The sequence below is a fragment of the Copadichromis virginalis genome, linkage group LG22 (genome assembly GCF_057382275.1).
Source record: "Copadichromis virginalis isolate Kocher_CV1m ecotype Utaka linkage group LG22, C_Virginalis_male_GT1.1, whole genome shotgun sequence".
Lineage (NCBI taxonomy): Eukaryota > Metazoa > Chordata > Actinopteri > Cichliformes > Cichlidae > Copadichromis > Copadichromis virginalis.
Genome location: NC_140638.1, coordinates 3,617,784 through 3,645,545, shown reverse-complemented (window position 1 = coordinate 3,645,545; position 27,762 = coordinate 3,617,784). Strand labels below are relative to the sequence as shown.

The window sequence follows — 27,762 nt, the reverse complement described above, 5'->3', positions numbered from 1 at the left end:
CCCATAGCTAACCACAGGGATTGATGCCAATGACGATGTGCCGCTTGTCTCCCAAAGATAATCCCATTAAACTCAGGAATTTAATTATAGATTATCTCACACTCTCGCACACACACAGAAGTGCACCCAGAGACGTTCGCACAGGTGGATGTATGCACCTGCCTGATAATACTCTTGCATGCAGGCAAAGACACACCATAATAGACAACCGTGACACACACTGAGCACACACTGGCTTCACCCTTTTGCCCTATCAATGTGTATCAGTGTCACTCTCAGCATTAGCAGCGTCACCGGTCTGTTTTTAGAGCAGCAAGGACACAGCTCAACACGATTCTGCACAGAACAAAGGAAGAACAATGAAGTTATGGTGAGCTCTGTCCAGAACGCAGTCACAGTTCCTGTAAACTCATCAGTTTAGAAGCATTTTCAGGACACGACGGTGGATTTGCACCGCAGGCCAGAATTTGATTTGGTGAAAGTAAAATTTTATTGGTGAAAGATCACTGGAGTCTTTGGTTACACCACCATAACTTAACCAAGTTACAAACAAATTGGGAAATATCACACAACACCAGTGAAAATATAGAGATACAAGTTTTAGTTAAATCATGAGTACAAGTTAATATGGAAAGCACCTTCGCTGTGTGGTAAAAAGTGGATAAATTAGCGTGTACGTGCATTAAAGGGACAAAACTAAAAATCAAAACAGAAGAAACAAAGCTGGTTAGTTTCTCAAGAGCATTTCTTTCATCTCTCATTCTGTAAAGAGTAAACATGCTTTTAGCCTTCTGCCCTACACATGGATATCTACTAAAGAAAAACATCTGCTGGGTAAAAATGAATAGGATGCACAAAATATGAAATCCAGGCAATTCATTTTCTTTTTTACAGACTCCCAAACAATCAGTAAATTAGCTGCTGGAACTGACAGCCCTCATTATAAACAGCTTCAATTTAAGGCTCGGGGTTTTATTCAAGCACTGAATCATCATAAATTTAGGTTATATATGCTTAAATGCAGATTTTTGGTAATTACGCTCTGAAAACTTTACATTTTCACCACCAGAGGGCAGCATTTTGTCAGTCGGTATGTTGCTACTGTTCTTTAATTTCTTTAATTTCTTTTTTAGTCCTTCCTCATGTCCCCACAAGGATTTTCCCGTTTTCAGGCAAACATTGTAACTAACAGTTGATGTGTTTAATGACCCACCTGGTTAAACAGGTTAAATCAGTATCACAGGAAAGTACAGCACGGCCATAGTTCAACTTCACTTGATATCTTTTTAGTGCAACACACAATTTTTGCTTGTTATGTCATATTTATCTCCCTACAACATGAGCATTACACACACTGAGCATCATGTCGTGTGAGTATAGTGGAGAAGGCTCAATTATGTAACCATATATACATCAGCTGAACCCCACTGCAGCACCAGAGAGAGGCAGGGAGACACGCAGCGCGAGAACCGGTCCTGCCTTCATCTATTTTTACCTCCTCTGTCAGGCAAAGAGCCTCTGCACCCCATCATCATCCCTCCGTCCATCTCCTCCTTTTTAATTAACCCTCCTCTTCCTCTCCCCATCTCCCTTCTGAGTCATCTCCCTCCCCTCCTCCCTCTGACACACACTCGCACATATATATCACCCCCTCCTTCTCTCCTCTTCTCTTCCTCCTCCCCTCCTGTTTCTCTCTCTCTCATCGCTCTGCCTCTCCAGTATTTTCTCAGTCGCCGTAAAAGGCAGAACTCACTCACACACACACACACACACACACACACACCGGCATCAGGTAAAGGCAGGAAATCCTCTCTTCCTCTTTGCATCTTTGTGTTCCTGCATCATTGTAATTGCGTGTCTTTTCTGTGTGCTGCATAGCGGATACAGAAGGTTGTGCACGAGAATGAAATGCTTCAGTTTTAGGTCTTACTGCATGTGTGTGTGAGAGGTCGTAGTCCAACTGTGTATGTGTGTGTGTGTGTAAGACCGGAAGTCATGCATGTGTGTGCATGTACTGAAAGATGTGTGTAAGCGTCAGTTTTAGATGTGTGTCTAAATGTTGCATTGTTGTGGCTTTCAAAAATGTGTGTGTGCGTATACAGGAGGAAGGAAATGATGTGTATTTGTCTGTGTGTGTTTTGGCAACATGCACATAATCTGTGTGAACAACCTCTTGCAAGAACGCATTGGTTTGATGTCTTGTGGCAGCTTGTGTGTGTGTGTGTGTGAGAGAGCTGCAGTTTTAGATACTAATTTGTGGTTTATTTATGTGTGTCATGGCTTTTTGTGTGTGTGAGCTGGTTTGTGAGAGGGGGAGGAGGGTTAAAGCTTTCAACTGTCATTATGAAGTGTAAGTGTGTGTGTGTGTGTGTTTGCTAGATGTGTTATGACAAACTATCTAACAGAAAATGTGTGTGTCTGTTTGCTGCCTGCATTTCCTTTGGTTTCTTGTAAAATGGCTGTCAAGTGTATTGCGTGTGTATTTGGTCATGTGAGTCTTGGCTGTAGGAATGCTATGTGTGTGTGTGTGTGTGTGTGTGTGTGTGTGTGTGTGTTTGTGTTTGTGTTTGTGTTTGTGTGTGTGTGTTTGTGTCTGTGTGTATGATCCTGCAGTCAATTACGTTTGAGTCCTCGGTACATCAACCGTGTATGTGTTTCATTGAGAGGCACAAATAGGTGTGTGTGTGTGTGTGTGTGTGTGTGTGTGTGTGTGTGTTAGTGCTTTTGCAGCAGGTACATTTATGAGTGGGGGTTGACAGAAGCAACAAATATTAATCAATAAATAAAGTACAGCAGTGAAAATTGATATGACATGAGATACAATGAGATGGTATTAAAACAACAATATTTCATAACTTGTCCTACATTCAGCTTTTACAGCAGGAATCATTATTTAATCATTCCAGGAACGCGTCCTCAAGGGAAAAGTAACAAACAATAACTGAAAAAAGGAAAGTTAAGGGTTTTGAAAGTCTTTACAGACTAGTGAAATGAATATGGGCGACCTGGTGGTGCATGCTGGCTTAAATGGCCTTAGGTGTGGATGTGAGGTGTCCGTGTGTGATGGACTGGTGATCTGGGTGTGTCTCACCTCTTACTGCATGAAAGCTGGGATAAATTCCAGCTACGCTTTGTCAGTAAACTACAGAAATGGATGGATGAAGTATATATGATTAAAAAAATAGTGAGATATAGATTTTAATTGATTTGAAGCAGCGATAGATGTTTATTTTTTGCTGTTTGCATGTCACATTTCAAGCAAAAAGGATGAATGCATCATGCATTTGTCTTACTTTGTGGCTAGCTTCTCTCTTTATTGCAGCTGGTTTGTTGTTTTTCATCCTTTAACCAGCGAACATCTCAGAATGAAAGAAGCTCTATCTCGTGCATTTGAGCTTCCAGCATGAGCACCGTCCTGATGAGTTTATGGTCCCATCTTAAGTCGATAGTTTTAAGGCTGATTGAATACAACATGAGGCCTGTTTTGTATATTTCAGTAACAATTAGAGCCAAGGAGGACTGAGGGTAAGCTTTGCTGTGTGACCGACTAGTTGCTAGCCTACGGAGTGTCCATCGATTTCACAGTCAGCTCCATGACAGCTAGTTTTAAAAAGCTGACATGGCTCAGCTTCGGGCTTCACAGCGGGACTTCAGAAACCAGTGGGAGAGGCCATGGTTGCTTTGGAAATCTTATATTTACTGTATGTACATATAATGGCTTCGAGGCCTTTGTGGGATTGCACTTTGAAGTCTGTGACTTCCTGAGTTGAGTCTCCAGGTTCAGAGGTTTATGATTCTTGAGCATGTCACACTGGGAAATAGCCACTATGACGTTCTGCCATTTTTACTTATATATCCAATAAGATCACAGGTCAAGTGAGAAGTAGCGTCATTTCCTCAGACTTCTATAGAGCCAGACATCTTTTTTTGAAACCACAGGATTTACCGCCTTCTGTGCTGACTCCACTTTCCAGAAAGAAAAGCTACGTCAGTCTTTGTCTACAGTCTAAGCACCATCAGCTGTTCCTCTCAAAGAGCCAAGGGTTAGGAGTAGCACATCAGTCAGTTTATCAATTTGGCACATTTACAAAAATGTTGTTTAATATGTTTTGTAATTTTAGACTGAATGAATAAAAGTGCATCCATCTATCTCAAAGGTATAGCATCTGTTTACACACTATAGTGACTCAACTTCCCTTGAGGGAGAAGAGGCATGATTCTGTAACATGAATCATTAACACTTCGTTTGCTTATGGTCGGAGTGGATCTGAGATTGTGAATCGAAGTCATATTGCACGATGATCTTTGTGTCTCAGGAAGACTATTTGTTACTGAAAATTTTAATCAGAATCAGCATACTTTATTAATCCCGAAGGAAATTAGGGAGTGTATCTCAAATTTCAGGATGGATGGATTCTTTATCATTGCACATATACAGCTGTATGAATAAATATTAAAGAGACTTTTATTTTTGTTTTTAAAAAATATGTTGAATCAATCTGAATGCAAGAATCCGTCTCCAGCTTTCCTTGGTGGGGTGATTTCCTGCTAAAATGTGTTTGTGTGATTCTACAGTCAATCTTTACTGTGTGTGTTTTCTGTCTGATGCTTTTTAATATGGCAGCACTGAAAAAAACCCCAACATGTCTCTGATTTCTTGGAAAATGGCTGTACAGAGCGTGTGTGTGTTGGCAGCAGGAGTCAAATGCGTGTGCGTTTGTGTTTGATCCGACGCTTGATTGTGTTGTGGTCTGGTGTAACAGCAGCGCGTGTTCGGTTTCTGCATCTCCGGCTGCCTGCTGTGACGCGTGGGCGGACGTTAAGTGTGCGCGAGTACCTGCGACAATCGCCAGCTGAAGCTACATGTGTGTAAACGTCGACACATTATCAGCATTACATACAGTATGTGTGAGACTGCTTCACTTCCCAAGTGTGTGCCATAATCAGCCTTCTGTTCCCTGCCTTCCTCCTCCTCCTCCCCTTCATCCCTCCATCTCCCCTCTGTTCTCCAGCCAAACACAGTCATTTAATTATTTATCTTTCCCTCTTTTCTCCTCTTTTTTTATCTCTCTCTATCGCTCTCTCGCCCTCCCTCATTTCCACTCACTCTCCATTTTGTCCTTCATCACTCCCTCCCTCTCTCCTTCCTCCTGGCCATTCCCTATGTCTCTCTCTCTTTCAGTTTGCATATATTTAAAGCCACATTTTAGCACTTGTTCCTCTGTCTTTGCCTTTTTCTCTCCTTCTACGGCTGCTTTCATTTGTTTTGTTTACGTGTTATTTATGAAAATAAATGAACTGAAAGTGTTAAAAATAGACTGTAAATAATCAGGGCTTTCACTCACAGGAATAAATACTGACCTTTGCATCTGTTTGCTCTTTGCTGTATATAAAAGATGGCAGCATGAATTGCATCACCCAGTAATTTGTGCACTCCTGTTTGAAGCTTTTAGTTGGACATTTTGTCGCCTTGTGTTTTGGTGCCAGAATGAGTGATCCTAATTGGTTGAGAGCTACATAATTAGCTAATGCTAGCTAGCTTGGTTTGCAACCATAGACTATACATAAAAAAGATGTCTTTAAGTTCATTTAGAAATATGTTTACTATTAGTCCAGAAGGGAGATGAACCAGGGGATGTTTTCAGTGTGACTGACAAGGCATTAACCAGTAGGTGAGCAGCATGCACAGCCAGATGTTGTCCAGTTCCAAACCAGCTGAGACTTCATAGTGGGACTTCTTTAGTTACTGGGTGATGTCATGGTCACTACATTCATCTATTTATATAAAGTCTATGCCCGCGGTCCCCAACCATTTTTTGCACCACAGACAATATTTTCACAGACCGGCCTTTAAGGTGTCGCAGATAAATACAGCAAAATAAAATAAAATGACCAAGACAAAAACTGTGGTATTTTGTAAATATAATAATAAACATGAATTGACCGTGTAATTGTGTAACTTTATTAGCAGCGTCCTTAACATCCTCCTCTCTGCCCCTTAATGCTCTCTGGTCGCTATGGTAAAAACCCTGGAAACCATAAATTTCAAACCCGAGCCTCAACTCTCGCTGCCCGGTATAGACTCAACCGGTACCAGTCCGTGGCCCGGATGTTGGGCACCGCTGGTCTGTGCCATGAGTCAGTTCATGAGTCATATAAAACAGCTAGAGACCAAAATCATTGTAAACATGTTTATTTCTGCTGTAGAGATGAACAAGTTGAACACTGTAACATTGGAGTCCATGGGGAATGTCTCTGTTTGGAACCAGCCTCCAGTGGTCATCAGGGGACCTGCAGTTTTTGGCACTTAAGCGTTGCCTTTATTTCTCAGCCTTGATGGGTGCCATTTGATTAAAGTACAGTCTACACGGGCACATAGAGTAGGAGGGAAGGAAACAGATGGTAACGTTTGCCACATTAGCCATGCACCGTGCAATAACTAATGCTCCTGCGAAGTGGGAAAAGCCATCAAAGTCCTCAGCTCCTCAGCTGCTAGCAGTGCAGGAAGAACATTAGTTACGTTAGGTTTTGGATTGTGGAGCATTTTGAGCACCATTAAATTAGATCATTGTTCATTTATGCAGTCTGAGGGCTTTCAAATGGGAATTTGTTTCTTTTAGTGCTTCAAAATGTGGAATATCTTAGGTACAGAAAGTGGTTGTTTTAAATATTTTGTGAGTTTATGAAGAATTTGAGGGTAAAATGGGTAGGTGGTGTTATTTTTATAGGCTGTATTCTTCCTCTCGCTCATTTCTCTCCTTCTCTTCTGATGATTTTCATCACATCTGTCTTGCTCTTTTTCCTTTGATCCTTTTGTCCCTCCAGCCACATGCAGAGACACACAGAGTTGATGTTTTTCTATTTCTTTCCTTTCCTTGTGTGCCCTCATCTCACTCTCCCTTCTCCTCGTTCACTTCCTCTCTGGCACGCCCTCTTTTGGTGCTGGTACATTTTCTGCTGAGCTCTGCAGTCTCTGGTAGGTGTGGTGTGTTCATGGGTTCCATCCCTCTCTGCTGCTGCTGCTGCTGCTGCTGTAGAGCTTACGTAATACACAGCAACGTGCCCAAACAGCACCGGGCGAGATGGAGAGAGAACAAGAGCGAGGAGAGAAAAGAGGGATGGAAATGAGGGTAATGAGATAATCCCATTAAGGTAGTGACAGATCAGGAAGCAAGAACATGTGTGTGGATATGAGATTGCTGCATGCAGTTAGTAGTGATATTAATGCACAACTTACATTCAAATGTCTTTATATTAAAAGAATGCATCGCCTCAGACTATGAAACATAAACATAATTAGGTTTCTCGATGCATTAAGACACAAGTCTCTTTTCATTTGCAGGCTGTAGGAGGCACTGAAATATTTTTTCTCTGCATAAATGAGTGAAACCATGACTGGGAGGCCACACAGCAGATGACGCAAGACCTATATATCTGCAAGGCCCTTGAACAGTCCTGACACAATAATGCTATAATTAAATCTCCAGGCAGTCACTCGGTCGCCTTAGGAAAGCAAGTTTTACCTCGTGAAACTAAAACAGTTTAGATGAAAACTGGGGATTGTGGGGTTTCTGAGGAGGTATCTCATGCGCTGCTGCTCCAGCCCAGGGAGGAACTGTTTGGAAAAGTCTGCAGTACAGCAGGGTGGGGCTCCAAACAGCACCAAAACTTTAAAAAAAGAAATAATTAAACCACCCACACATCCAGAGTGAGCTGACGCTTCAGTATGCTGGTGGCACTTTACAGTATCTGCTTTCTCTTCTGCTGAGCACCATTTATACACTTTACTCATTATGCTGACACTTTTATCTCCTGTGACTTACGAGTGTAAGAACTGAATAAGCATAAATTTTCATAAATGCCACAATAAACCAATGGTGAGGGGAAAATGGGTGGAAATAATGTCCCTGAGCTGCGCAGAGGAATCGTGATAGAGCAGTGCTGAGCGAAGGAGTCAGAGGACAAGAGGAGTGATGTGACTTTGCATTGGGTTAAAAGGAACACACAAGGGAAATGGTGTACCTGGTGGAAGAGAAAGAAGGTGACACCTGGAATTAAAAAAAGAAACAAACGCTGCCTGATGTTTGCAGGAAAGATTCACATAAGCAGAAAGGGTTTGCATTCAGGATGTGAGTCAGATAAATACCGGGGGAAATAACAGAGGAAGAAGAAAGATAGCACAAGGACATAAATTATATAGAGAAATAGAAAAAAGTGACAGAAATCACTTTTTAAAATGTGCTCCCACAGGAACACCGGCAGGTTAACTCGACAATAAAACGAATGAAGATAGGCCAAGGAGACCGTCTTTATTTATTTCACCTGGCTCGTTTTTCTGTTTATGTTTCTACAGTTGGGAGATTTGGTCTCATATTACATGTTAAGTATATTAAATCTCAGACTTTAGTTTATAACCTGTTAAAAAAAGTTAACCAATGAGTTCAGAGCATATTGTGTAGATGAACTCATAATTAAAACAATCATTAGTTGCCACCATCATTTCATACAATTATTTTCCACCATGCTTAACAGCAGGACTCTGTTTCTTTGGTTGTTTGGAATCCTTAACATCAGCATTTTAAACACCTCCATGTTTTTCTTCTGGAGCCAGCAGTGACCGTAGTTGGACTAAAGGGTGACCTGCTAACTGATCAACTAAGTCTAATTACATCCAAGTACCAGTCCTATAAAACACAACAATCAGACACATGTGGAGCACAAACCTTTTCAGACAGGATTCATCCGCAGTTAGAGGCTGCCTGTGTTTGCGCTGGTCGATGAAAGTGGCCGTGATCCTAACAGTGATGGCTTTAAAAGCATTTATCGTACTAGGCTCTAATCATATTATTTTTCATGTCTGCGCATGTCTGTTTGACAGGTTGCTGTAGTTTTACAATTTCACTGGCAGCTGGAAGCCGGTAAGCTACTGTAAACCTTTTACAGTAAAGCTCCTGTGAAGACTGCAAATTTCATTGTCTTTGCATCATTTCCAGTGACGTTACTCTAAATGGCATTTACAGAAAAACCTTCCCTTGCTGTAAATGTAATGGAATTGGAGTAGTGAAGACTTACTTTAATGAGACAATATTTTCCCACAATTCTTTGCCATTTATGATTTACATTCAAATTACTGCCTGTAGCTATGGCAGTGTCATAGTATTCAATCAGCAGAAATGAGCTACAGTGAGACTTTTGGAGCCAACTTTTTGGGGAAGTACAATTTTTTTAATTTGCATTTTTCAACCCCAACTTTTTTGAAAAGTACTCTCATCCCAGATCATACTCTCTGAAACATATTTAAATCTTAATATGACCACAATTTACACAACAATCATCACATTGTGTTAAATAAGACTGTGATATGAGTGTGATATGAGATACAGGGTGACTCAAGATTTCCAGAGAAAGTTGCTCTCTGCTGGTCTTTAGGTCTGGAAGCTTCTTCCATATTTCAGAGATAGAAAATTAAAGTGACATACCCTCTGTTGTGCATTCATACAACGTGGAGCTGATTTATCATTATTGGGATTCAATTGAACTTCTAAAACAATGTTGCCACATCTTATCTATACGTCTGTAACCAAAAAAGATGTATTGTACAGAGATATGAGGATGAGCTCTTCCTCCGAGCCTCCATATTTCTGTCAGTGCATCTGAAGAGGACAGCCTCGGCGCCAGGTTTCTGCAAGCTAGCTGGGAGCCAGATTTAGCTCACAGATCAATAAAGTATTCATACAGTACGGAGGGATGAGGACGGCATAAAAAGCCCCTTTTTGATGTATCGCTGCAGTTACAACGCTGAGTGCCTGGACTGTCAATGAGAAGGAAGAGGGGAAACACCACCGCAGGAGAATAGAATTAATGAAAGCTTCAAATGCTCTTGAGGTTATGGCAATAATGTCACAGTGGTACAGAAATTAAAAATTCAACATCAAAGTGATGGAATACATTTTTAATCTTGTGCTGTGGAGTTCAGTCTCTCTGGCTGAGAAACAGAATTTGAAAGCTTTAAGTTAGTTAAGGGTACACGAGAGATTGAAAGGCCAGTGAAAGAGGCTCTCTTGGTTCTTCGTGAGCCATCTTTGACTTTTGTGTTTTTAAAAGCTGATATTTAAATCATCTTAATCGTATTCTAACATTTGCTCGACTAAAGGAAACCTCCTTCTCTCTGGTTTGCACAAAAAGTCACAAAACTCTCGCCTCCATCTAGTTCAGAGTGCAGCAGCTCGGCTTCTTTCTGGTTTTAGCAGATGGTATCACATCACCACAATCCTGGCTTCTCTCCACTGGCTCGAAAATGGGTTTGAAAATTGAAAAGATGGAATTAACATAAAAAACAAAGCGAACCATGAGGTGTAAAAGTAATACTGACAGCTGATAAAGGAGGGTTAATGCTTCCTTTATTAGCTCATTTAGCAGAGGATACACTAGACCATCCTTTATGAAAGGAAAGGAGATAATGTCACCCCGCAGTCGATGGTTACAGAAGTATAAATAACTTATTCACACCAAACAACATGAATGACAAGCAGTGCACATCATGTAAATGTTAATTATAAGTGTGCTTGCCATTGTCTGCCATAAGCTGCTGATATGTTTTGAACCTCAACAACAGGCTGTTAAACCCACAGCTGATCTCTGAGCATCACAGTGTGGTGATAAAATCTGCTTTTCTATTTAGTGTTACTTTAGTTGTTGCTTTATTGCCAGATTTTTAAACACCATGACAACAAGCATCAATCATCAGTGTGAAGGTTGACCTCTAAATTCAGATTCAAGTAAAAGCACTAAAAAAGCAAATAAACAAACCAACAAAACAAACATTTCAACCTATTAAAAGTTAAATACCAAGAGAGTTTGTGTCTTGTTGCACATAGCATCTGTACCAGTGTAACATACTGTATAGGCACATTCTGAGCGATAGTCCAGTCACTCCTTCTGTATCTAATGCACATAACCACTTTTAACATGCATGGATTTAGAAACAGCATTAGCGTTCACGTGCTTTTTTTCTTCATGTTTTAATTCTAGCATTTAAACAGAACAAAGGTCCAGAAACAACCAGAAGAAAAGTGTTGGCTGCAGTGGCCTATTTCGAAGAATACCATGTAGTCAAGCTGTGTTTTTTCTTTAAGTGTCAGGTTGCCCACAGAGGAGCATCCTTCCTGCATTAGCACTGAAAGATTTTCCGAGATCTCTCTCCTGGGATACAAGAAGCAGCAGTAAACAGCAGCGGTAGAAGCCTAAAAAAGCTTTGCCAAGGTCAGACTGATGGCTAAAACCCCTGCTCAAAACCTTTTCTCTAGTTTCTTTATTGAAAGAGATCAAAGTTTTCAAAGTATATTAACTTAAATAGATCAGTGATCGGAAGGGTTATGAAGGCAACATCATTTTTACTTCAATCTCTTTTATGTATTAATGTATACATGTGTTTAATTGTTGGGGGTCTTACTGTCTGAACTGCATTTATACAAACACAGTCATTAAGTATTCATTATATATCATGATGCAGAAAAATACACAAACTCAAAGATTACTGTAAGAAAGGAAAGAAGTAATACCGTACGCAGTCGCACCAGTGTTCGTTTGATTACATTTTCCACTTTATATATTTTTCTTGGACTCTAATAAATTAGCTTTGCATGATTCCTCGATCAATATAATCCTTTTTGATTTAAAGTGGACCTCAGTGCATCCTTTAATTTCATTCCAGTTTAGCTCCTCACCTTTAAACAAGCTCTCCTCTGATTGGCTGCCCCTCATAAACAGAAAGTTTGAACAGAAGGTGGGTGGAGCTTCTCTGCTCAAGCTACATGACAAATATATCACCTTCTAATGTAACATCTGCCATAAATTCATGATGTGAGGAATAAACTGATACTAAAACATTTCAAACAGGATCAAGCCCAGTGATTATAGCACCTATTCTCAGAGTTGTACTATTTAGCAAATGTTTTGAAAGGCATGTTGCATTTGTTGGGAGCTTTCTCTGTAGTAAATTAACAGATTGTTGGTGCCGTGGAGAATATTCCTGGCTGCAGGAGGCTGTGTGCAGGAGTAAAATAACAGAGCTTTCAAAGTAACAAAGGAAACTGTGAGCCAGCGAAACAGAGAGGGAGAAATCGGCGTGAAGAAAGAAAAAATAAGATCTATCAGGCTTTGATTCACAGTACTTGTTTGTATGATCAATGCCTCGCTAGTTTTGTTGACAATGAGAAAAATATAGCACATCACCACGAAACCAGAATAAATCAGCAGATTCCAGTCTGGATAAAAGCAGCGACGAACTGATGCATTATTTAAAACTCCTCTCTCTCCTACTGAAGTTTTTCTTTTTGCTGCTTCCAGAAACAGAAAAGTAACTGCAGTGTGTGTGTGTGTGTGTGTGTGTGTGTGTGTGTGTGTGTGTGTGTGTGTGTGTGTGTGAGAGAGAGAGAGAGAGAGAGAGAGAGAGAGACAATGCACTCCTCTGTAGTGAGCTTTGATTTCTGCATTGATGTTGCTCGCCGTCTCCCCTGGCAGGCTGCCGTGTGTTTGTGTTCACTGTAAAAATAGATCTTTTCATCCAGGAGCTGAAGTTTTCTGTGTTTCATCTCCTTGGTGCAGTTAAGGTGAAGTTATAAGTTAAAAACAGTTAACGGTGGGCTGTTTTTCTTGTCTGTGTCTTTCAGGATGTCGATCGTCAGCATAGTTGCCAGGGAGATCTTGGACTCCCGTGGAAACCCCACTGTTGAAGTGGACCTCCGCACAGAAAAAGGTGACCGCTAAAGAGCCTGTCTGAAAATGTCACAGGAAGAAAATAACACAATCTTTACCACCAGGAAAGCAGCTCACACTTACCATGCCAGAAAGCTAAAAAATAAAAATAAAAATGCAGAGCTTGGTAGTTTGAAGCAGCTGTTTGGGACATCAAATCCCCTTCAGCTGGCCTGTAAAATGAAGCTGAGCAACTGCAGGGATTATTAAGAAATGACACAAGGCATAGGGAAAGCAGTCTGAGATGAAGACTTGTCTAATATCTATCATATCAAAACCTTAATTCTTTCTCTCTTAATTCGTTTTCCAGGTCTGTTCAGGGCTGCGGTGCCCAGCGGAGCATCCACGGGGATCTATGAGGCTCTGGAGCTCCGAGATGGAGACAAGAGCCGCTACAAGGGCAAAGGTATGAAGATGCATCAGCTGAGCTTGCACAGACCGTTACATTCGATGAGAACTTAAAGCTGCATTCAGTATTTATGACCACAAGAGGGCGAACAATGAAGAGATCACTGACTAACAGAAACAGAGTGCTGTTTTCAGTCACTAGTGCTGCATTTATATGATACCAACACACTTCACATTTTATAAAAACCCTCCAAAACAAAATAAAAACATAATAGACATAATATAGATTTTTATAAAAGCTTTATATACCCAACAAAAGTAAAAATACTTAAGAAGAAATAAGCCAGATGTGTTGACAATGACAAAAATATAGAACATTCAGAGACCTTTAAAGTATAAATTACAGTTTTCTAGAAGCTTTCTTTAATTCAGTGTTTGTGACGCTGTTAAAACCTTTGTCCTGTCGACGTATTCCTCTCACAAATAGTTTTGCAGTGTAGATGTTTGGACATCTTATTTTTATTCATAATATGACGCTAAAATGCCACAAAAGTCTTGATAAAGTCCAGCATTTTAAATTTGTCTAACAAATCATTTTTACTGCTGGCGAACACTGAAAGACACTTCAGTGACTATAAAACAGCCATTAAGGCTGCGGTGCTCACCTAACCCTCAAACAAATGAATCCACAGTAAATCTCACCCTAGAGTTGCTGCAAAAGCAATCAGTGCTGATATGAAAATATTTCCAAGTAATTTGGAAGAACACTAATAGATAAAACTGTGCTCTGTTTTCACTACAATTTAACATTATTTGTTATTGATAATTCACGTGTTCACCTCACGTTTTTGTGATGCTGTGCGTCTGATTTCCTTCTTTGTCACTTTAGGTGTTTTGAAGGCAGTTGGGCACATCAACGATACTCTGGCTCCAGCCCTTTTAGCCTCTGTAAGTCCTCACATCACTTATTATACTATAGAGGATTAACGTCAATCTTAAACCTATTTTTTGTTATGTACTCAGTTTAATATAGTACTTTCTTAATCGAACTGACCGCTCAAAATAATTTTCAGCTACAAGCACTCTGTGATTCCTGTGAGCTGAAACAACAGCTGCAAACATCTGCATTAAAGCAAGGATTTCTGCTTTTTTCCCATTATGATGGGAGTGAAAGGGGATATCTTTCATATGGTCATCTCACACACAGATGCCCCACCCACATCCTGTTCTGAGCAGCAGCCAATCAGACAAAAGTTGGCTTAAAAGAAGGAAGAAAATAGCCAAAACATCCAAAACAGCTTGATTATCATGATTATTGTGACCTTTTGATCACACTAAGCTGCTTTAGTTGGAAATAATGGAGCTGGAAATAAATATAATAGGTTCCCTTTAAAGGGAAATTTAATTACCATTATGAATGTCTTCTAATTAATCATTGTGTTGGGAGCCGTGCATTAAAAACTGCACACGTGTTTGTGTGTCTCCACATTTTATAGCCTTAATTAATTAGCTGTTTGAGTTATTGAGGCTGAAAATGTTAAGACTTAAAATGTGAATAATTGTCTTGGAACAAACAATTGTCATCAGACGACAGCTGATGGATTACCATACTGACTATTTAGTAACTCCAGAAGTGGATTTTATATGTGGTAAATGTTCCCAATATGTCATACTGGTGGGATGTTACACTTTTTAAATAACAAAGCATGGTAGTTTAGCCTACATAATGAGTGTTTGTCTTATTATGGAAAAACGATCTCATGTCTTTTACATTTACTGCAACTAAATGTATGTATGTAACACGTATGACTGTAGACTATATGTGAATATCACCACTTATTGTTCTGCTTTTGTCTGCAGGGCATCAGCGTGGTGGACCAGGAGCAGCTGGACAACATGATGATCGAGATGGACGGCACAGAAAACAAATGTGAGTTGAAACCCGACAGGAGCAAATCAAGATGACTAACAGCACATCATCAGAGTCTAGCAGCCAGCTGGAAATCTCCCCGTTTCTGCAGCTCAGCATCCATTCGTGTGAAGTCACACACATTTTGAAAAATGCTTTGCGCAGAGCGCTTTGCAGAGCGACGAGGGGCATAAATACAGATTGAGCAAAGAGATTTGTGTTCCAAACAAGCTTTGGCACGATCAATGCAAACTCACATCTTTAATAAATAAATGCAGTGCTCATTTATTATAATTTAAAATCATGTTCAGGCAGCAGTGTAATCAGCCCTCAAAGTAATGTCGTTTGGGAGAAATTAATCTCCGCCAGCACGGAAACCTGTCAGACTGAACTGCAGCTGAATGTATCGGCTTTCAACAACAAACATGCTTATACCCAAAGAGCCGTGGCATTTCACTTTGCTTTAGTTTTTACAGCTACACAAATTTAAACTCATTTTTTAAATCTATGGTTAAAAAATAGTGAGATAATCTTTTTAAATTAAAGCAAAAGATAAAAGAATTTAAAGCAACAACATATCGAGGAATAAATTGTGTTTTTCAAAAGAATAACAAAATGTAAGGTAGCATGAAAAAAATGTCAGTAAATAGAATCTGATTTGAATTATGGAATCTATATCAGAAATGCTAAAGTTTGAGTTTAAAGGTTTAACTTTTAACTCTTTAAAAATCATGTAAATTTGAATGGATCCAATACTCACTACAAAATGTTGCAGCTACAGTTGTAAGGTGACAGATACTTCTGGATGTAGGCTTAATCCAGGAAAAATCCAGGAAAATGGCTGTAAATGGAATCTTACCTGCCAAACTTGGTCATGCCAAATACGATCTACATTTAACATTATTTATTTAAAGTTTACTGAAGAAAACAGCATTAATCATCATAAAACCCCCACATCTACCTGTGTGTCAAAGAGGCCACGCTCCTATAATGTAGCCAGGTTGTAAACATGCTTTTTCTGCTATAAAATTGGACCTTTAACAGGAACCGACTCCTTAAAATAGTTTTTCAGGGTAAGTGAACTGAGACACTAGACACTGTGGATGCTAACACCCATCACTTTCTCTCTTATGACCTTTCAAACAGCCACGTTTGGGGCCAACGCCATCCTGGGAGTGTCTCTAGCCATCTGTAAGGCTGGCGCAGCAGAGAAAGAAGTCCCCCTGTACCGCCACATAGCCGACCTGGCTGGAAACACAGAGCTGGTGCTGCCGGTTCCTGTAAGCATTTAAATCACTGCAGAACACCTACAGTGCTGTGGAAACATTCACACGGCACCTTGTTGTTCAGTATGTCACTGAAGGATTATTAGAACTCCATGTAATGTAACATTTCATATATTTAATGCTTCTGTTTACACCACATTTAAATACTTCTGCACACTGGCAAGACGTTTCTACTAAAAGTCTTTTTGATTAGCTGCTATAGAAACACAGAAAGTGATGAATTCGAGGACCTTTAATCGTTTTTAAAGCCTTCTTTCTGCCTTTTTGTTTCCTTTCCTCTTCTTTTCGCTTCTCTTCAGGCCTTTAATGTGATAAACGGAGGATCTCATGCAGGAAACAAACTGGCCATGCAGGAGTTCATGGTGCTGCCAGTTGGGGCTGAATCTTTCAAGTAGGAATTCACCTTTAAAAGCATTGACTGTTCATAAAAGTCTGATTTCTCAGCTGCTAGATTTATTTGATTTAATGCATTTCTCGTTAAATCATCCTGCTTTGTTGTTTTTGAAACCACAGCTGGTGTTGCTCCTTGCCTCCTTGTTCTTGCATCCTGTCACAGTCATTAACAGGTATCTCTTCTGTCTCTCAGGGAGGCGCTAAGGATAGGATCAGAGCTCTACCACACACTGAAAGGAGTCATTCAGGAGAAATACGGCCAAGACGCCATCAACGTTGGAGACGAGGGAGGATTTGCTCCCAACATCCTGGAGAACAGTGAGGGTGAGGAACAGATATTTGAATAATTAACAATATGTTTGGGTCTGTTTGCAGCAGCTTTTAAGCCACCTTCTTTAACTGGAGTGGGAATCAGTAGACAGATCTGGGAAAGCTTTGATTATGGAAAATTTCTGTAAACATGATCTTTACTTGACTTCCATTGGTAAACAAAACAAAATCTAAAATGGAATATTTACTGACATGTAAGTTTAATATTACTTAATAGGTTTAGTCATCAGAAATGCTTTCGATGTTTTCCACCTCTCAGTACTGCCTGTCTGCAGCCTGAGAAGCTAACTCATACAGAAGACACGTTTGAGCCTAATCTGGCCTACTTTCAGCACTTACAGCTCAGTTATAGTACTCACACGGGTTGTGGCCAAATATGGACCAAACATACCTGAGATGTGGCCCATATATAAATTGGACCTGAGTCAACGCTGTCAGTCAAAGCTAAATGTGGCCCTTCCACGTGGACCACATTTGGGGCAAACATGCCTGCCTACCCGAGAAGCCTGGGGGCAAAAGATTCACTCCATTCCTTATTTTATATCCCCCCCCCCCCCTTGTCTCTTTCTTTGTTCTTCAGCTCTGGATCTGCTGCAGACAGCCATTGAGAAGGCTGGCTTCACAGAAAAGGTAGTAGTCGGGATGGACGTTGCCGCCTCGGAGTTTTACCGTGAGGGGAAGTACGACCTGGACTTCAAATCCCCACCAGATCCAGAGCGACACATCACTGCAGAGGAACTGGCTGACATCTACCAGGGCTTCGTCAACAGCTACCCAGGTTTGCTTATTTAAATTTGTACAAAACGCAACCAGTGTTTGGTTCAATGCAGTTCAGTCAATGTCAAATGGTTAAAAAAGTAGTTCTTTATCTAGTGATAAAATAAGTTAATGTGACATAAAGGTGAAATGCTTATTTCTTCAGTAGTGTTGCTGGACTGCAGAAGCACGACATGCTTTTAAATCCAAGGTTGCTGACTCTATGAAACCCAAAGAAAAACGGCTTGGCCTTTTAGCTAGCTGACATTTTCAGCTGACTTAATGATTTGAACACAGGACTTCAGGGCCAAATGCTTTTATCTCCACCCTTGTTTACGCATTGGGACGGTGAAAATTCAGCATTTTCTCCATTAGTGGATTACTCTCAGGCTCAGTAAAATTTCTGGGGTTTTTTCGGGGTACTTTTAGGTGGATATTTCTGCTTTATTATTTTCCCTAAAATAATACAGAAGAGATACAGAAACCCTTCAACAATAATAAAGACAATAATAAGGCCAACTGGATTTGGAGGATTTACAAGTATTACAGGTGATATGAAGTTTGTAGAGAAGTCACTTGGAGGGGTGACTACTATCAATGTCAAACTGGATTAAACTCTGTTGCATTAGTCCTTCTCCAGATGAGGCTGACTTTTTTCTGCCGCTGTTCTCTGCAATAACGTTTAATGTCCCCTCTATGACCTATTATATTTTTCCCCATTTAAGTATGTAAGTAAAGATTTATTTATTTCACAGACAGGCAGTCACAAAGGGCTGTGCACAAAGATAAAAATAAACAGAACGTTAAGTAACAAAGTAGACAATATACACAATATAAATACAATAAATACAAATGTAAAAATAAAATCTATCATATATAAACAGCTTCAGTGGTAGAAGCTCAAATGAAACACTGTAAGACTTAAATGGTAAAATCAGTGAGTGCAGAAGTAATCCCTGTGAGCCGAGCTCTGTATGATGTCATTGAGAGAGGACATGTAATCAGATCCATTCATCCATCTTCTTCTACGAATCCAAACTCTCATGGGGCGAGAAGAGAGATAAATAAGGGTTGTTTTGATTCCAAGAATAGCTCTGTGTAACCAGTTGTGCCATGTGTCTCACTTCCTGTAGGGATCTTTTTACTCTGTAACACTCATCTGATCTGGCCTGAAAAGACCTGTGAGTTGTCTGCTATGTGATATACTTTGAAAAGTCTAAAAACGGAGTTCAGGGCAGCTGAAAGAGTTCCCTTTATACCACTTAAATGATGATATCTTGAAATTGTCCAATAATTTCAAGGACTTGTGTTGTGTTATCTGAAAAATTACATTATTGGTTATTATTATTAAATCACTAGTTAGCACTAGCAGTCCCTCTATTGATGAGTAACAGACCTCTCCTTTTTCACTTCCAGTGGTGTCCATCGAGGACCCGTTTGACCAGGATGACTGGGAGGCCTGGTCGCGCCTGACGGCCCAGGTGGGGATCCAGGTTGTTGGGGATGACCTGACGGTGACCAACCCCAAGAGAATAGAGAAAGCTGCTGAGGAGCGAGCCTGCAACTGCCTGCTGCTCAAAGTGAACCAGATCGGCTCTGTCACCGAGGCCATACAGGCGTACGTCTGCTTAGTCCACAGTTCAATGAGAAATTTCAGTGTGGACACGATTCACATTGTGGAAATAAAAACAAGGCCATTTAATAAATGAAAGAAGTTACAAATTCTTACATATTGGGTATTTAAAGATGCATAAATTCAATTTGTCACTGACACAGTGTTGTCCTGGAGCTACAGAGTAACCCTCCACCCCCTCAGGCAGGTCCGTGACCTCGAAGCCTCGGATTGGCCGAACAGCGCTTTCAATCTTTGCTGAGGTGACAGAGAGAGGCACAGCTGTCCAGCTGTCAGTCAAAGATGTGGAAATATAGACACACACATACCCAGTGGATGTCGCTATAGTGTCAGTCACATCGGTCATTACCTGTCAGCCATGTTGGCCTTGTTCCATTTATGGCGGATAAATGAAGGACAGGAAGTGACAGAAGATGTTTAGGATAAGGTTCAGCTATCGGTCAGACATACTGCTGACGTGGGTTGGCACTGCTGCGTATGTTTCTGTACACTTGATGATAAATTTGTGAAGAGTGTGTTTGCTCCAGTCTTGGATGTGTGTATCATCTATAACAGACTTACCAAACTGTCACTCAGGGTTATGAAGCCATCAGTCACAACAGTGTAGCTGGATTAGAGCAGGAGGGGAGGAGGGAGATTAAATGATAGACACAGAGCTGATGACAGTAAAGGTGATGTATTACATCCATCACATGAAAAGCTTCCTGCATCGTGAATCTGATACATTAGCTACTTTTTTTTATAGCTCACGCGAACCCCGAGGGGGCAATACACTTTATGTCTTAATCTTCATGTTGTTAGCAGGTTAACATGCGAGATGAGCCGCAGTTACAAATGAATTATATCAGCTTAATTAACTTGTCCAATTAGCACAGCGCAGTTAATATATGCAGCACAGTGTGGCATCAGTGTGTAGAGGGAAGGTGAACTATGTGCTCCCACGACCTTCAGTGCTGCCTCGTACTGTGCTACAGTGGTTAGCATCCAACCCTCTTCAGTAGTCCACCTAAATAAAAAGTGACTCTTAGTGGTCGCTTTTAGGGATTTATGTCATTGTTGGATTTTAGGGTTGAAAGAAAGCAGAGTTTAGCCTTTCTTGTAGGCATAGCTAAAATTATGTTGTCTCTTGGCTTTTTATGTTCTTGTCCCACAGTGTCAAACGTTACCCAGTGAACATTTCAACACCGGGAAACCGCTGTCTGACTGTCTTTTGTAGCTGTCTAGTTTTGGTTAGAGAAAATTTAAGTTATGACGGCTTTGGAGATGTAACTTTGCTATCAGGTAGAGATCTTTCTTAGCAAAGGGAGGTTTGTCTATGGGAACAGTTTTATTATCAATTATTATCCTTTTATCAATTGGAAGAAAATGAAAATGACTAACAGAGTGCTTTGAAACAAACTTTGTCCTTCAGGTGTAAGCTGGCTCAGGCAAATGGTTGGGGTGTGATGGTCAGCCATCGCTCAGGAGAAACAGAGGACACCTTCATTGCTGACCTGGTGGTGGGACTCTGCACTGGACAGGTAAGTTTAGAAGCTGACTCCAACGTTCAAGTCTCTCCTCCAAACCAAAGTCAATGTTATGGCTGATGTAGATATAGGTTTCAGGTTTTTGTCCTTGTAAGGATGTAAGAATCCACAATCGTTTAGCTATTGTTTTTTTTCTTGTTGCCTTTAAAATGTCAGTAAACTAAACTTACAGTGAATATTAAGTTTTGTAAGTTTGTTTTAAATATATAAAATAAATTGTGAAGTAAACTGAACAAGATAAAATAAAGATATTAGTGCATTTCTTCATGAGAAATTTAACTTCAGCCTTATATTGTTTTGTATTATTCTTTAGACTAACTGACTATAAGTGAATGGAACTAAATGTCTAAAATAATTATCAATTCTCTTGGCTTCTAAACACAGAAACACACATTTTATTTTATCTTTTGCTAATACAGTAACAATAAGCAATTTAAATAATTTTCTCTTATGACCTTAATTCTTTAGTATGACCTTTAGCCCATAAAATATTAGCATTGTGCTAATGCATGCTGATAATTACACAGCTGAAGTGCAGGTACACCACAATACAAACTTCCATATTTGTACAAAGAAGCTGGTTAGGGTGGCTGAATGATGCTATCCTCTAGCTAAACTTCTCGTTCACCTCACTAAATTTACATTTTTGGGCTACAGCTCCACAACTGTCCAGCTTCATTCTGAACTATCATTCAAGTGTTTCCCTGTGAAGCCAGAAGTCCAGAGAGTTCTTGGTGTTATATTTTAATATTCTGTTGGTCACCTGCAGGATAATGTTTATCTTACTGTTGCAGATTAAGACTGGCGCCCCCTGCAGATCTGAGCGGCTGGCCAAGTACAACCAGCTCATGAGGTCAGTGTGCTGCAGACAGAGAGGTCTCTCTCTCTCTCTCTCTCTCTATATATATATATATATATATATATATATATATACACACATATATATATATATATATATACATATATATATATATATATATATATACACAACACCCAGCACGCCCCTGCGGGCGGTTTATCCTTCAAGCTCGGGTCCTCTACCAGAGGCCTGGGAGCTTGAGGGTCCTGCGCAGTATCTTAGCTGTTCCCAGGACTGCGCTCTTCTGGACAGAGATCTCCGATGTTGTTCCCGGGATCTGCTGGAGCCACTCGCCTATCTTGGGAGTCACCGCACCTAGTGCTCCGATTACCACGGGGACCACCGTTACCTTCACCCTCCACATCCTCTCGAGCTCTTCTCTGAGCCCTTGGTATTTCTCCAGCTTCTCGTGTTCCTTCTTCCTGATATTGCTGTCATTCGGAACCGCTACATCGATCACTACGGCCGTCTTCTTCTGTTTGTCTACCACCACTATGTCCGGTTGGTTAGCCACCACCATTTTGTCCGTCTGTATCTGGAAGTCCCACAGGATCTTAGCTCGGTCATTCTCCACCACCCTTGGGGGCATCTCCCATTTTGACCTCGGGACTTCCAGGTTATACTCCGCACAGATGTTCCTGTACACTATGCCGGCCACTTGGTTATGGCGTTCCATGTATGCCTTGCCTGCTAGCATCTTGCACCCTGCTGTTATGTGCTGGATTGTCTCTGGGGCATCTTTACACAGCCTGCACCTGGGGTCTTGCCTGGTGTGATAGACCCCAGCCTCTATGGATCTTGTGCTCAGAGCTTGTTCTTGTGCTGCCATGATTAGTGCCTCTGTGCTGTCTTTCAGTCCAGCTTTGTCCAGCCACTGGTAGGATTTCTGGATATCAGCCACCTCCTCTATCTGCCGGTGGTACATACCGTGCAGGGCCCTGTCCTTCCATGATGGTTCCTCGTCTACCTCCTCTTTCTTGGGTTTCTGCTGCCTGAGGTATTCACTGAGCACTCGGTCAGTTGGGGCCATCTTCCCAATGTATTCTTGGATGTTCGTTGTCTCATCCTGGACTGTGGTGCTGACACTCACCAGTCCCCGGCCCCCTTCCTTCCGCTTAGCGTACAGCCTCAGGGTGCTGGACTTGGGGTGAAACCCTCCATGCATGGTAAGGAGCTTTCTTGTCTTTATGTCAGTGGCTTCTATCTCCTCCTTTGGCCAGCCTATTACCCCAGCAGGGTACCTGATCACGGGCAGGGCGTACGTGTTGATGGCCCGGATCTTGTTCTTACCATTCAGCTGACTCCTCAGGACTTGCCTGACCCTCTGCAGGTACTTGGTGGTTGCAGCTTTTCTAGCGGCCTCTTCATGGTTCCCATTCGCCTGCGGGATCCCCAAGTACTTGTAACTGTCCTCTATGTCTGCAATGTTGCCTTCTGGTAGTTCAATCCCCTCAGTTCTGACTACCTTCCCTCTCTTTGTTACCATCCGACTACACTTCTCCAGTCCGAACGACATTCCAATGTCATTGCTGTATAGCCTGGTAGTGTGGATCAGTGAATTGATGTCTCGTTCACTCTTGGCATACAGCTTGATGTCATCCATGTACAGGAGGTGGCTGACAACTGCTCCGTTCCGTAGTCGGTATCCGTAGCCAGTCTTGTTAATGATCTCACTGAGGGGGTTCAGGCTGGATAGCGTAGTGGTTAGACTACACGCCTTTGGAACAGAGGATCGCAAGTTCGATTCCTGCCTGGGGCGTCTGTATCCAGTAAGGGTCCTAAGGCTAGACCCCCTATGCTAAGCAAGCCTACCGCAGACATGAGCGAGACAGATAAATATGAAGGCATGCCGGCTCGGACGTCGCCCGGATCAACAAGGTCCGCGTCAGGTGTTGAGGAACCAGGGCACCCTGACGAAAAGTGGGCTACTGGAACAAGAAGGCATCGGTGGGCAAGGGACGAAAACAGGGCGTTGTTGGAATGCTACTACGCAAGTAACCCCGGCGGAAGGGGCTACATGAATAGGATGAGGGACCTATGGATTCTTCGATACCCAACATCCACAATGACGGCGAAACAACTAGTAGCTCAGTGTTCCAACATTCGAAAGAAGGGACTGCTCTCACAGCTAGAGATTGACGAGGTACAACACAAATGCTACGGCAAGGAGGAGTCAGGACGCCAGGTCAGGGGGGAGATATCATCACCCCCACCCGAGATTGGGTACATAGCCCCAAGTGTGATAGGAGAAGGATCGTTGAGTGCGAGAGGAACTGACCTGAAACATAGGATCATGGCCAAGCTTGAAACCTGGATCCCCCGTAGCCGGTTACCAAGATTACGTGAAGTACCCTCAGAAGGTCTGCTAGATGATGTTAATGCAGCACTACGGGCAATACCTACAACCACGATTACCGACACTAACAAGCTGATCTACAATACGGCAGCAGTGATCAGTGAGATGCTTGGCTACAAGTTGAACAGCCACAAGGGGCAGTACCCTCCATGGAGAAGGAGGCTAGAGGGCAAGATCAAAGTAGCACGGAGAGAGGTTAGCCAACTAATGGAGTTGCAGAAAGGTGCGACGAATAAGGTGCCTAAGAAATACAGCAAGCTGTCCATACCTGAGGCCTTGGAAACTGCCAAGCAAAGACTCACAGCCTTGGCCAGCCGCTTGAGGAGGTACACCAGAGAGATAGAAGGCAGGAGAATAAACCAGCTGTTCTCCACAGAACCAGCAAAGGTGTACTCTCAGTGGCAAGGGAACAATAAGAGAACAGCACCACCAAGGCTGGAGACGGAGCAATACTGGAAGAGCATATGGGAGAAGGATGCAACCCATAACGGCAATACTCAGTGGCTAGAGGATCTGAGGGCAGACCACAGCGACCTCCCTGAACAGGGTCCAGTAACCATCACAGTGGCAGATATCCAAGAAAGGGTCTCCAGTATGAAGAGTTGGACAGCACCAGGGCCCGACATGGTTCACGCCTACTGGCTGAAGAAGCTGACTGCACTCCACGAGCGTCTGGCAGCACAAATGAACCAGCTGCTAGTTAACGAGAGACACCCGGAATGGCTAACTGAAGGCCGGACGGTCCTGATCCCCAAGGACCCCAAGAAGGGACCGGTCCCCTCCAACTACCGACCAATAACCTGCCTCAGTACTACATGGAAGCTCCTGTCAGGCATCATATCGGCTAAGATGAACAGGCACATGGGTCAATACATGAGCGGGACACAGAAAGGAATTGGCAAGAATACCAGAGGCGCAAAACACCAGCTACTGGTAGACAGAACAATCAGCCGAGACTGCAAGACCAGACTGACCAACCTGTGCACTGCCTGGATTGATTACAAGAAGGCCTATGACTCAATGCCCCACAGCTGGATACTGGAATGCCTAGAATTGTACAAGATCAATGGGACCCTAAGAGCCTTCATCAGGAACTCAATATATATATATATATATGTATATATATATATATATATATATGTATATATATATGTATGTATTTAATGTGAAAACATTTTGAATCTAGAATTAAAATAACTCCAAAAACAGTCCTTTTCTTCAGTATTTACTCATGAATTCCTAATTGGTCCTCTGGCCTGTTGAATGTTTAGTAGCCCCTTTTTTTAGCTTCAGATCAGGCGGCAGCATTACAGCGCAGCTCCTCAGGTGCCTGCTCTGTCCTAGTGCTTACCATCAGAGAGCTAATTGACATGACAGGCGACAGGAGCGCTGGTGTCACCCCATGTGCCCAAGCCAGTCAGTGGCAGGGGGAGGTGGGAGGAGGAGACAGGAGGGAGGGAGATTGGATCGGCTCAGCGGTGTAATCCCATTGGACTGCTGAGGACCTGTTAAGGGTGCAGAGACTTAACGGGGGCATTAACGAGCAATAAATGCTAATCAGCGCAATCGAGCGTGAACACACACACGTGAGAATCTGTTGTGCAGCAGGTAGATGCTGTAACATGAGCTTTTTAACAATGGAAAAACTGAGTTGTGATTTGCATTTTCGCATACATCCTGTTTTATTTTTTATATGACCAATGATCTTCTAAAGTTGATTATTTTGCTTTTATCTAGGGATATAAATGGATTATTTTGCCTGCAGCTGTGGTGCAGTGACGTGGCAGCTTGTCAGATTTTTGTTGATTTGTTGAAGTTTTTATGCAAAGCAGATTATAAGTAAGAAGGCTGTGCTGGACATGCAGATATTATTTTCAATATATATGATCACATGTCGCCAGTGCAAAGAATATAAACTCTTCCTGGTTACAGGCTGACCTTATGAAGAAGAACAGAAATTATTTCCTTCAAAAACAATTAAAAAATGTTGTTTTTGTTTCTGTCTTCCTGCCACTGTAGGATTGAGGAAGAGTTGGGCGACCAGGCTCGCTTTGCAGGCCATAACTTCAGGAACCCCAGCGCTCTGTGAAACTGACTGACGAATGACTTGCAATGACACACACACACACACATACACACACACACACACACACACAAGGAACGAGCCATGTATAAGGACAGATTACAGATAAGCAAAAGAAAATAGCTAAAAATAACTAAATAAATAAATTATGCACTGAACTTAAAGGTAGGGAGATGAAACTGTATGCACACACACACACACTCACACACACACACAGTGAGCAGATGCAACACGTGTAACGCACATGCAGGGGAATAACATAAAATCTGAATATTTATAAGCCAGACATGCACTGTTACTGTAGTTTTAAAGGAGTAGTTTATGTACAGCCAGAGGACAGACCTGCAAAAATAAAGATTAACATTGTAAACACAGAGAAAATAATGAGTAAAGATATCAGAAAACCATGAAGACTAATGCTCGCAACTGACAGAGAACGATGCATTTGTAAGGAAAGCAGCAGTTTCAGGGATGGAGTGAGGCTAATAACTACACACTGTAAACACCTGAACACTTACACACTCTGCTATGTCACACTCTTACCTGGACACTCGAGTACCTGCACTCCTCCCACTTCTGTCCTCTTCTTTCTCTCTATTTTCGTCTCCTTGTTCTTCTTGTCGTGTCTGTCTCTCGGTTCCAGTTGCTCCCTTTTCTTCTCGCCCAGACGTGATTCTGATTATTTGTCCTTTGTCCATGCTTGAGATCCTGCCTCTTTCTCAGAGAAAAAGAAGATAGAATATATGAACCCCGAGTCCCTTTGTTCCTTCGGTTCCTCCTGAATGTCTTTAGAATAGCTGTGATCAAAAAAAGAAGAAAGAAAAAAAAACACTTAAAGAGAACGCTTGTCGTTGAAAATAATGTGAAAATATGTGAAATAAAAAAGATGGTAATTTACAATTTCAAACACAGCTGAAGGAGTTTTGTCGTTTTGTGTCTGAATCTTTTTTTCAGTGAAATGTCAGAATATGAGCATGTGGAGGTTTTTTTGTATTTTTTACAACTTGTTCAGCTCAACAGCCAACGAGCTCTGCCAGGGTGAGGCATCTGTTTCCCCTCAGTCCGCAATTCACACAATTCACCGCTTATTTTACAGTAAGCATGTGAGCAATGCAGTCAAACCTGCACACATTGATCACTAACGGGTCATCACTCAAACTGTGAAGATCAAGATCACATTTGGTGATATACTCGCAAAAGCTGTGAATTGTGATGAATATGAGCTCCTACTGATCTTCTGGTTTTTAGGTCCCAGTTTAGTTCAGTAAGTTATGTATTTTGCTATTTGATGTGATAATATTTAAAACTGCAAACTGGCTTAAAACTATAGCATCTGCTTGGGGAACTTATAATCAATATACCTTCGACAATACAGGAGACTTTTTTCCATGAAATTAAAATTGTACCATTAACATGTGACTGAAGGACCAACGGTGTTCAGCCATTATTTTGTTGCTCCAGTCCGTCCACGTTTCTTCTGAGAGCTCAGCTTTATCCTCTGGTGACGACTGCTATCATGGAGTCATG

At 41.6% G+C, this 27,762-nt stretch overlaps 1 protein-coding gene across 1 annotated transcript; it reads left to right on the top strand.

Moving 5' to 3' along the window:
* Positions 1-1,665: 1,665 nt before the first annotated feature.
* Positions 1,666-27,146, top strand: LOC146682443 (gamma-enolase). Its single transcript, XM_085445077.1, has 13 exons — positions 1,666-1,792; positions 12,672-12,757; positions 13,067-13,162; positions 13,994-14,052; positions 14,965-15,034; positions 16,160-16,293; positions 16,599-16,690; positions 16,886-17,016; positions 17,603-17,800; positions 19,195-19,396; positions 20,823-20,931; positions 21,732-21,790; positions 26,172-27,146. The coding sequence occupies exons 2-13, from the start codon at positions 12,673-12,675 to the stop codon at positions 26,239-26,241; spliced, it is 1,305 nt and encodes a 434-aa protein (XP_085301203.1). The 5' UTR covers positions 1,666-1,792; position 12,672; the 3' UTR covers positions 26,242-27,146.
* Positions 27,147-27,762: the final 616 nt, after the last annotated feature.

Coding starts and splice junctions, on each gene's coding strand:
- LOC146682443 (XM_085445077.1), top strand. CDS start 12,673: ATGTCGATCGTCAGCATAGTTGCCAGGGAGATCTTGGACTCCCGTGGA. Junction 12,758..13,066: donor GGACCTCCGCACAGAAAAAG/GTGACCGCTAAA, acceptor TTCGTTTTCCAG/GTCTGTTCAGGGCTGCGGTG. Junction 13,163..13,993: donor GAGCCGCTACAAGGGCAAAG/GTATGAAGATGC, acceptor TTGTCACTTTAG/GTGTTTTGAAGGCAGTTGGG.